The 11,061-nt window shown below is 46.4% G+C and overlaps 1 protein-coding gene across 3 annotated transcripts in view; it reads right to left on the bottom strand.

Annotated features, from left to right (window-relative positions):
• The window catches only part of ADCK1 (aarF domain containing kinase 1), a 124,931-nt gene extending 113,870 nt beyond the window's left edge, over positions 1-11,061 (bottom strand). The window contains exons 1-3 of one of the 3 annotated variants that reach the window (XM_082233359.1): positions 10,195-11,061; positions 4,331-4,476; positions 2,354-2,437 (exon numbers count right to left, since the gene is read on the bottom strand). In XM_082233359.1, coding sequence (XP_082089485.1) covers positions 2,354-2,437; positions 4,331-4,465 — 219 coding nt within the window. In that variant the 5' untranslated portion in view covers positions 4,466-4,476; positions 10,195-11,061. Of the gene's footprint in view, positions 1-2,353; positions 2,438-2,787; positions 2,839-4,330; positions 4,477-10,194 lie in introns of those variants that run through there. The other 2 variants (XM_082233357.1, XM_082233358.1) reach the window with 2 other exon arrangements.

The raw sequence follows: 11,061 nt of genomic DNA on the forward strand, positions 1-11,061 counted from the left end.
TTTCTTTTTCATCACTCTTTTGGGATGCTCTCAGTTTAACTTTCCAGATAGTTGCTTAGGTGGCAATATAATATGTATATTACCTTAGCATCTTCTCAGGCACAAAGTAGGCATGGCATTAAATGCATCTTTGCATTTACCGTGCACTTTTTAAATGATGCAAGTAGCAGCCACCATGGAGAAAGGCTGGGAACAGATAATTCTTGGCATCATTGCACGCGGGTGGCGGGGGTTAACACTTTCCTCCCCTGCTTGTTTTGTTTAGTCGTTTAGTCATGTCCGACTCTTCATGACCCCATGGACCAGAGCATGCCAGGCACTCCTGTCTTCCACTGCCTCCCGCAGTTTGGTCAGACTCATGTTGGTAGCTTCAAGAACACTGTCTAACCATCCTGTCCTCTGTTGTCCCCTTCACCTTGTGCCCTCAATCTTTCCCAATACCAGGGTTTTTTCCAGGGAGTCTTCTCTTCTCATGAGATGGCCAAAGTATTGGAGCCTCAGCTTCAGGATCTGTCCTTCCAGTGAGCACTCAGGGCTGATTTCCTTAAGAATGGATAGGTTTGATCTTCTTGCAGTCCATGGGACTCTCAAGAGTCTCCTCCAGCACCATAATTCAAAAGCATCAATTCTTCAGCGATCAGCCTTCTTTATGGTCCAGCTCTCACTTCCATACATCACTACTGGGATTCCGAATAGAATTTGCTTCTCTAAAGCTACTATTTGCTTTAGGAAGAAAGCTCCAATTAGCATCAGTGGGACCTTTTTCCCCAGGGCAAATAGCACCATCAGCTAAGCTATTGTGCATCAGGTCCACAAAAGGGGAGGAAAGCATTAACCCCCTGCCTGCCACAGTCCTAGACATGCAAAGAGCCCTGCACTGTACTTTGAAGTCCAAAGTGTCTTCTCACAAAACATCATTGTGATGTCAGGTGGCCAGCCCCACCCAATAATCAAAGGATCAAGACCACTGGCCAGATGCAGTTTCCCCACCCATTAAGAAGGTCATACTCAGAGTAGAGCCACCAATGTTAATAGGTCTACTCTTGATTATTACTTCATTGGATATCTCCCCATGGTTTAACTTGCGGTTTTATTTTTTAGCATTGTACGATGGCTTCAGCAATTGTTATTTTGGGTTTGTATTTTTATACTGAATGGAAGCCACCTCAGGGGAGTAGCTACCCTAAAAGGAGACTAAAAAATATTTAAAATAAATATTTAAAGTCTTCCCACAGATCCTCTCTGGTGTTCCAAGGTGCTCTCTTGGAAGTTCCCCCGCACTCAAAAACATGGGCGGATGGTGGCCCCAGAGAGGGCATTCTCTGCAGCAGCATCCAAACAATGGAACTCCCTCCCCCTGCAAGTGTATCAAGCATCTCCATTATGTAGCTTCTGGAGTTTTGCTGAAGACACACCTCCTTCCCTTGGCCCTTAATGGTTAAGTTTTATGTGAGCACACCTTTTATATTGGCTGCTTTCCTAAATAATTTTATTCAGTGTTAACATTCTACGATTATATGGTTGCAACCCACCTGGGAATCTTGTGCTGAAGGACAGGCATGAAATCTAAACCAACAAAAGAACAAAGCTGCCACCATTAAGTCTTCAACAAGAGGCTCCAGGAACAGAAGCAACTCCGGATAAGAAATGTAAGGCATCAGGAGAAATATCGTAATTTTTATCCTTAATGGATAATGTGTCAGGTTCTGTTTTTAAATCGCACTACTCAGGAACATCCAAACAACTCCGTCAGATGCTGTCCTTCGTTTGCTTTGTCGTTTCTCGTTTCTTCAGGAAGCTGGATCCACATAACTTTCCTTTTCATTCTCCCAATGACCAGGGGTCAGCAAACTTTTTCAACAGGGGGCCAGTCCACTGTCCCTCAAACCTTGTGGAGGGCCGGACTATATTGGGGGGGGGGCGGGAATGAACAAATTCCTATGCCCCACAAATAACCCAGAGATGCATTTTAAATAAAAGCACACATTCTACTCATGTAAAAACACGCTGATTCCCGGACCATCCGTGGGCCGGATTTAGAAGCCGATTGGGCTGAATCTGGCCCCCAGGCCTTAGTTTGCCCACCCATGCCCCAATCCAACTCTTTCACACACACATTTGATCTTCCCTGTAGCCACTGCCTTCTACCCAAGGATTCCTGCTAACCTTATCAAGTAATCTGTGTTTTCACATCTGCACTAGCTGAATTACCAACTCTATGCATCATTCCAGGCTGTGGGAAGTAAAACCCATTTCTTCTCCAGCCCTTAAGACTGCAAAGTCAGCAATGAGGTGGGCTTGCTTTGAAAATGGCCTTTAGTAAGGTATTCTCCCCCTCCTGTTGGCCCTTTACCTGTGATTTGACAGACTCATATTCTTCTGTCCCACGTGAAACACTCCGGAGAGAAGTGAGGTAGTCAAAGGTAATAACTGCTGTCTGCAAAACAAATCAGAAACAACAGCATAAGCAAAGTATCTTATGGCTCTTACTAAAATGAGTTTGTGGTTGATCCAGAAGTATGGTCCTTTCTTAAGCCATTGGGCTTCACTGCTCCCACTTCTACCCGTCTAGAAATGCATCCTCAGTTCAGAAAGCTACCAGAGCACCCCAAGCACACTGGGTCATCACCTTCCTCCTAAAACCTTTGGCACTTTGTTTAGAACTCGTTTCCAAATTCAGGTTTACCTGAATAAAACAGGAGTGGCCAGGCTTCAGAATGGTCAGATTGTCTCTGAGCACATTCTCATCCTGGGAATTTGTTTTCACTAAACTTAAAATGATTTTACCAAAAAGTCCCTTCCAGGTTTCAGCCTTTTCTCCATTACAGCAGCTGAATTGAAAATGTCATTTTGTCAAAGAGTTGTGAGTCAAAAACCCTTCCTGATCGCCTACAAGCCACCCAGAGATCTACCAGTAGATCCCTATCTAATTTCTGCCCATCCAAACCTAAAAATATATAGAGCAAGTGTAAAAAAAAAATTTTTTTTTTAACACTACATTTTAGGGAATAATCTTAATAGTACAACCTTTCTAACAAATAGATCAGGGGTTTTCTAATTCAGACATGCAGAACCTGAAGTCAGGAACTCAGTGGAAATCATGGTCTGCCCTAGCCTGTTGGACGTTCATCAAAAAGGGACTCAACAGTCCTGACAGAAAGCAGCCTAAAGATGGTGGCATCACAATCTACTATAGTGACATCATACCTGTTGTCATAGTGACTAAATATTAGGCCTTAGCAGCTTGGATACCAAGACAACAAATAATGATCCTATCACACACCAAAAGCATAAGTCCAGATGGTTCAGGAGACAGAAAACTGTCTTTTCTGAATTGTCCCCTTTGCTAGATCATTTCACTGCTTCGTCTCTGTAAGGTTATGCAATCTAATTGCTTTTCCACCCTATTCCTGACACAGGTTTTGTGCCTTTAACAACTTTACAATGGGCAGAAGTGCAGCAGGTAATGTTTCTCCTACAGAGCTGCGAAGACGAGGAAAACTGCAGCTGATGTATCTCTGACAGCTTTTGAAGGCACATACGTACCATCTCTCAGAAAACAGAAAGGTGGCAAATGTAAATTAGAGCAACACCAGACTACTGGAGATCCAGTGAGCTGGCGGGGAGGGATCTGATGCAAATCTGAGCTTATACTTAGAGAGGCGGTTTGTGGGAGAATGGAAGCAGAAGGAATGGTGTTCACAATGTACCTGTAACATTTGCTTAAGATAGCCCTCCACCTTGAGAACGGTGGACCTAAACCAATCCATCCAATCATCTCAAGAAGCAATAACACTTATATCCTTCTATCAGAGTTAGGGAGCCTGTGGCCCTCCAGATGTTGTTGGACTCCAGTTCCCATCAACCCCAGTCAGCATTACCGACGGTCAGGAATGATGGGTGTTGTAGTTTAGCAACATCTGGAGACCCACAGGCTCCCCATCCCTGCTCTGTTGCGTGGGGTGGGTAGGGAAGGACAGAAGTGCTCAGTAAATTGGGTAACAGCATTCCTTTAATAGAAATCTCTAGGTCCCGGCGTACTGATTTTTGTACTTTCGATTAAAATAATGTTGATACCCACTTCCTGCACGATTTCTGTCATATTTTATATCAGCTTTTCCATAGATTTCTTCTATATTCCTTTTACGAGTTTCCCTTTTTCATCAAATGTCGCAACACAAGTGCTCTAAAATATGGATTCCTGATGAAAAACACCCGCTGTAAACCAGAAATATTCAAACCAGGTTTATTACATGGTGACATATAAGTCCTGTGGATTTCAAGATGACTTTATGCTTTCCCTCACACAAGATGCCAGATTGAAACTTACTGTGGCAAATGCTCTGCCTACTCGAACAACTCCAAAATCGTTGGGATCCAGGTGCTTGTTGCCATACAGGTAAAACCCAGTGGTGGCTGCTGCTGCAGTGGCCAACGATGCGAGTTTTAAAGCCCTTCTGGCCATGGCAGCAAACACTGAGGAGAAATAAAGCAAGAGTCATGACTCGATGGGGTAGATGTGAGAGAGATTCTCAAATGAGTTGGCAGAATGAGAATTACAAGAGAAATGGAGGGTGCATGGGCCTGGCTATGGAGACTGGGAATCCCAGACATTCCCATTACAATGTCAAATTTTCCTTTGTGTGCAGAAGGAACCAGGTTAAAGACCTTGCATCTCCAGTTAAAGTGATTTCATGTAGCACATCTCCGCTTGAGACCTTGGAGAGTCATTACAAATCAAAGGAAGCAGTTCTGTGTTTCAGGGGCGCCAACTTATAAAAAATATTGGGGGGGCCCATACCGGGGTCCTGCCGCTGGTTCGCTCGGGTAGCCGGGAGAACGCAGTTCGAGGTGGCGGTGTTGGGGAGAGACCCTCGCTCAGGGCGCCACTAGACTTGGCGGCCGGCAGCCTATCTGGGGGGTTTTGGAGCGTATTTCGGCGGAGCGATTGGGGAGGAGGGGGCTTGTTGCCGGATTCTTCAGCTGGGCCGGAGATCCGCTGCTGGGGGGTCCCTGGGCCGAGTTGTGAGCATGGCCTGCTGAAGGGAGATCCAGCCGATTGCGCGACGGGGACGGCCGGGGCTCTCCGGCTAGGGCGCGCGGCTGGCTGGCTGGCGAGGGAGCAGGTGGGGAGGAGGCGGGGGTCCTCACTCTCTTAGGAAACGCACCCGCGCGCCCGATTGCCACGAAGTCCGAAGGGTGCGTGTGTGGAATTAAAAAGCAAAAACGAGATACGGGCAGGGCAGGCAAAGAGTTTTCTGCAAGAGGATGGAGGGCAGGTTGAAGAGAAAATCACTCAGGATGAGACAGTCAAATCAGCCATGATAAAATGGTCTCAGGATATTGGGTATAACATCATGTTTGAGGACTGGGAAAGGTTATGGACCACCGGAATGAAATTCACGGCATGTAATGCCTTGAAGGAAAATATTATGAAAATGATTTATAGGTGGTACATGACCCCAGTCAAGCTTGCAAAAATATATCACCTGTCTGATAATAAATGTTGGAAATGTAAGGAGGCTGAAGGGACATTCTTTCACCTCTGGTGGACTTGTCCAAAAGTGAAGGCCTTCTGGGAAATGATCTATAATGAGTTAAAAAAGGTATTTAAGTATACCTTTCCCAAGAAACCAGAGGCCTTCCTCTTGGGCATTGTTGGCCAGAAAGTGTTAAAGAAGGATAGAACTTTCTTTATGTATGCAACTACAGCAGCAAGAATACTTATCGCAAAATATTGGAAGACACAAGATTTGCCCACACTGGAAGAGTGGCAGACGCAATTGATGGACTACATGGAACTGGCTGAAATGACTGGCAGAATCCGAGATTTGGGAGAAGAAACAACGGAAGAGGACTGGGAAAAATTTAAGGACTATTTACAAAAACAATATAAGTTGTATGAATGTTAAAAATTTACACGATTCGGAAACTATAGCTTCAGCAATTAGATTTGGGAAACAGGAAATTATATTTTAAGTAAGGAAAGGTCAAAATCTAAGGTAATACTATGTTTAATTTAAGATATAAGTAACTGATGAAAAGTATGTTAAATTTAGAGGTATAGTATTTGAAAAGTACAAAATAAGGTACGAAACAAGGTAATAATTTGCTGATATCTTTATTATAAAGAATGCAGGGTAAGGGAGATGCGAGGAAGTCCAGTTAGTTATATAAAAAATGTGTTGAATGGTTGGTTTTCTTTTCTTCTTTTTCTTTTTTTCTTTTTCTTGTTCTTTTACTTTTTTCTTCAGTGTATATTTCTAACTTTGTATTTGAAAACTTAATAAAATATTTATAAAAAAAGAAGAAGAGAAAATCCTTTCGCTTTTCTGGGGCTCAGGGAAGTCTCAGAGCCGGAGGTTGGGGAAGGGACCCCCTTTGCTCTGCCCTCTTCTCCCGTCTTAGATTTGCATGGGGGTCCCCGCCCAAGCTTGCCTGGCCACCGGGCCACACAAGGGCCGCGCTCTACGCGGCACACCTTGCTAGCCGCGCAGCTGTCCTCCGCGGCTGCGGAGCGGCCCTGCGCCGGTGCCCAGCCCCTCTGGGCGCCCGCTGCGCTGCCAATGACAAGCGGGCGACGTCGCGGGCGGGGAAGGCGTCGCTTTCTTTCCCGATCCTGCATCCTCCCAGTCTTCCAGCCCTTTTTTGGGTTGGAAGCTCGTCTCGTTCGCCCTTCTCCTTTCTTCACCCTGCGCGCAATTTTCCTCCCTCGTCTCCCTCCCCATTTCTCCTTCCTTCCTGACTGACTGACTGACGGGCTTGGGCTCGGGCTCAGGCTCCGGGTCGGGCTCGGGCTCGGGCTCGGGCTCGGGCTCAGGCTCCGGGTCGGGCTCAGGCTCGGGCTCGGGCTCGGGCAGCCACAGCGTCGGCGGTGTTGGCGATCGGCGGCGCGGGGGGATGGCCCTCCCGGGGGAGCCGGCGCTGCTCAATGGGGTTGCCAAGGAGACAGGCCGGCCGCCCTCCTCCCCCGGCCCGGCGCCCCCCGCCGCGCCGGTGCCCGTTATCGAGCTGGTGCGCGCCGGGCGCCCTATAAAAGCCGCGGACGCGCCCACCGCCGCCCGAGATTATTGGGGGGGCTGAGCCCCCCCCAAACGAATTTTTGAGGGGGCTCGGGCCCCCTCAAGCCCCATGGAGTCGGCGCCTATGCTGTGTTTGATGAATCAATGATCTCAGGCTCAGTGAGTACAAGACAAGCTCCTCTGTTCATATCTAGGCTAAACTTTACAGCAAAGTCTTTCTTAACTATAGCAACCACCAAGTAAGTTAGCCAGGATGGTCACAGAATCTTCCATTTTAGGTTTGCACTCAGTAGGTGGGGACCTTCAAAACCATATTTTTCTTTAACGAATAACATTTTGATTCCTATTGCTTTCCTTTTATAGTAGCTGTTGAAGCCTAGGTTTTTTTGGCAGCAATTGCTTTTAAAGAAATCCACCTTCCTTTTCAGCTCTTTCCCCCACCTCCTTCCTTTTATTATTTTTTAAGAACCTGTGCCTGAAAACTCCATCTGCTACCATTGTTTATTCTCACCTGAAGCCATATTGTGCCATTTGTGTCATCACGACTATTGCCATCTCCACTAATTGCAACACCTACCACAGGATGGCGGCTTCGGGGGGGTGCAGAGTGGCAGCTGAGCTTTTAAGCAACAAAGACACCTGGTTTTGTGCTAACTTCTCTTTGCAATAAAAATGGAGTTATTAAAAATATATAAGGTGAAAACAACAGTTAGAATAAATTGCTTTGGAAATTTTCCACAAGGCATCAGTGTGCTTCTCGCATGTAAACGAGCGACTATGACATCCCTGGAGGGAATCGTAAATGTATGTATGTTTTTAACACCCCGATTCTCAACAGCAGAAATCCTACTGAAGCTTTGCTGTTGCAAAAGATGTGAGAACCAGAGTGCCAGTGTAAGTTCATTTCATTATTAAGACTGTTGGTGTCAATTAGTGACTTTGTGCACTAGAAGTTTTCTGCTAGGTGTTTAGGATTGTTCCAGTCCTTGTTTCCACAGACTCACATATGATGCTATGTAGCACCTGCAGCAAAACACTTTTAGAAAGCAGGTCCAACGTTGTTGAGTCATAGGAACATAAAAGGAGCCTGCTGGATCCTGCCAATGGCCCATCGATTCCAGCATCCTGTTATCACAGTCGTCAGCCAGATGCCCTTGGAGGGCCTGCAAGCTGGACATGTGCACAGCTGTACTCTGCCCACCTGCAACTCCCAGCAACCGGTCTTCAGAGACACACTGTGGTGTGTAGTTGTTGACAGCTGTGTCCTCCATGCATTTGTCCAATCCTTTTTTTAAACCATCCACGTTGGTGGCCCTTTAATTTCCAGTAGAAAGGCAAGGAAAGACAAATACAGTGGTGCCCCGCAAGACGAATGCCTCGCAAGATGAAAAACCCGCTAGACGAAAGGGTTTTCCGTTTTTCGATGCGCTTCGCAAGACGAATTTCCCTATGGGCTTGCTTCGCAAAACGAAAAAGTATTGCGAGTCTTGCGATTTTTTTTGCTCCCCCCCCCTTTTTCTAAGCCGCTAAGCCTTTAATAGCCGCTAAACCGCTAATAGCGCTAAGCCGCTAATAGGGTTGCTTCAAAAGACGAAAAAACCGCTAGACGAAGAGACTCGCGGAACGGATTAATTTTGTCTAGCAAGGCACCACTGTAGCAAGGGGCTCCTAGCATAGATGTTTCAATTGCAGTCACGATGATGCAGCCTATCTCTACCATTTAAATCATGTAATTGTAGGAAGCGAGAATAACAGAGATCCATCCTGCAACGATATCAGCATGATCAAAATCCTTACCATTTAAATGTGTTCGCTAAGGGCACCCAACAGGCCTCAGCTACAAGTAAGGCATTTAGCACTGCTGTTCCCATGCTGTGGAACACTCTTCCAGCAAAAGGTACACAGGTATCCTCGCTTTTGACTTTCAGGGGTCTCTTGAAGATATTTCTGTGCTGACTGGCCTTTGCAGCTGTTTAACCAGTCACTTTAATTATTATTTGCAATGTTTTTTAATGGTGTTTTATGTTTTATTGTTGCACAACGCCCTGATATTTTCTGATATGGCTGTATAGAAATACTTTTTAAAGTAAAAACACAAATATTGGGGAGGAGAATTGGGCCAACTTTTGTTAATAAAAAAGGCCAAAAGTTTTCAAAAAGGGCATAGAGACATCAACACAGGCTTTCCATATACACTTTTCAACTGGCTGGATGCCCAAGTGGCAAGCCCATCTAAAGGCATACAAGAAGAACTTTGTGCCTCATTTCATCTAACAAAGGGGTGGCTAACCTGTGGTCCACCAGGTGTTGAATTACAATTCCCATAATCTCTGTGCATTGGATACGCTATGCTAGGAACGTTGGTTAAGAGATATAGTCAACAAAATACATACCTACTCAGAAATAAGTTTCATTGAGTTCAGTGGGGCTTACTTCCAGGTAAGTGGGCACAGGACTGCAACCTAAATGTGTTCATCCTTAAGGAAGATCAACATTTTCCAGTTAAGCAAACAGCGCTCACTAAATTGGCCTCTGCCTTCAGTGCAAAACTTTCTTTTTCCCAAAGATCCTTCCGACGGAGACACTATGGGAGCAGCATGGCCAGCACTACCTGAAGCTGTTGACAAATCACCCGATCTTGCTTCCCCCAACCTACAAGCAGGGAAATTTCAGGCGGGCTGTTGTGGGTGGGGCGAGAGTGGGTGGCAGGTGAATGAACGGCCGAGTTCTTACGTAAAGCGAGCCGGGGACTGGATACGGTAGTAAAAAGGGGGCACGAAGATAAAGCGGGGCTGAGAGCACATCTGGGAAAAACTAAAAGGTCAGGACACGGTGCTACTGGGCAGATCGACACACTGAAATGAGCGTTGAAAGAAGCCGGCCCCATAAGTGGGGCTAGGGAGGAATGCAGCGCATAGGTGAGGTGGAAACATTTGATACGGAAGGACCCTAAATTTACTTTCGTGACTGGGCTACGGGGACGTGCGTCCCATTTCGGCCCCTTCGAACCCCCTGCTGTCTTCTCATTCATTACTCGACGTTCTAGATTCCACAAAGGTTTGTCCCTCCGCCGGAATGCTCCAAAGGGGACCCTCTGCCCGCCCCGTCCCTGTCCCCCTGATCTGGCCGTCCAGCCACAGCCAACAAGGACAGCGCCGCTCTCCACACTTACCGGCTTTCTGGGCACAGGAACGCTTTTATTCGGCGGAATCCAAGGTTCCTCCCCTCTCTTCCCCACCCCCTGCTTCCCGCACGTAGTACAGGCTTTCCCCTGCCGGGGATGCTGGGACTTGTAGTTTTCTCGCGGATGCCAAAGCCTCGGGATCTGTAGGGGAGCCTGGGCTCCGAAAAACTACAAGGCCGGAGCCACCGGGCGAGCTCATTGAAAGGGAAGAGGGGGCGGGTGAAGGGCCGGCGCGTTTTGCTGTCAGCCGGAGAGGCCGCCTTCGCTGACACCTGTTTGTAGGTCAGCCTTTTACATGTGTTCACCTGTATCAGCAACAAAGCTGGTAGTTTTGCAATAGGCAGGCATGTCGTGCGCTGTGAAAGCTAGTGGGGAAAACAGGACAAACCGCTCCTGCTTTCAAGACAAGCCTGGCAAATCTGGAGATATAATTAATGATCTGATACAGTTGATAGTCTGTACTTGTTTAAACTCATGTGTAAACTATTCATTCTACCTATTATATAATTTTGTTTCTCATTTTTAAAGTTTTATCTAATTGTCATCTCTGTTGTGTATACATATAGAATGAAATAATGATTTAAAAACTATTTTTTTAAACCCCATCACCCACTCGTGTTTTAGAAGCACAATTTCCCAATCCTTATGGTCCTCAAGGCAGTCGCCATCCTAAACAATTATTGCATATCAATGTTGCCTAGGTTTGAGGTGGCTTTTGCTGTCTTCTAAAATATCCAGTTGCATAAACTGAAAGCAGTGCCTTAGACTGTGTTGTGTTTACATCAGAGGCTACTTCTGAGTAAACGCATTGAGGACTGTACTGCTACCCACCTGCCCCGCCCCGGGCCACCAGTA

The sequence above is a fragment of the Podarcis vaucheri genome (assembly GCF_965113315.1).
Source record: "Podarcis vaucheri genome assembly, chromosome: 1".
In the NCBI taxonomy this organism is placed as follows: Eukaryota; Metazoa; Chordata; class Lepidosauria; order Squamata; family Lacertidae; genus Podarcis; species Podarcis vaucheri.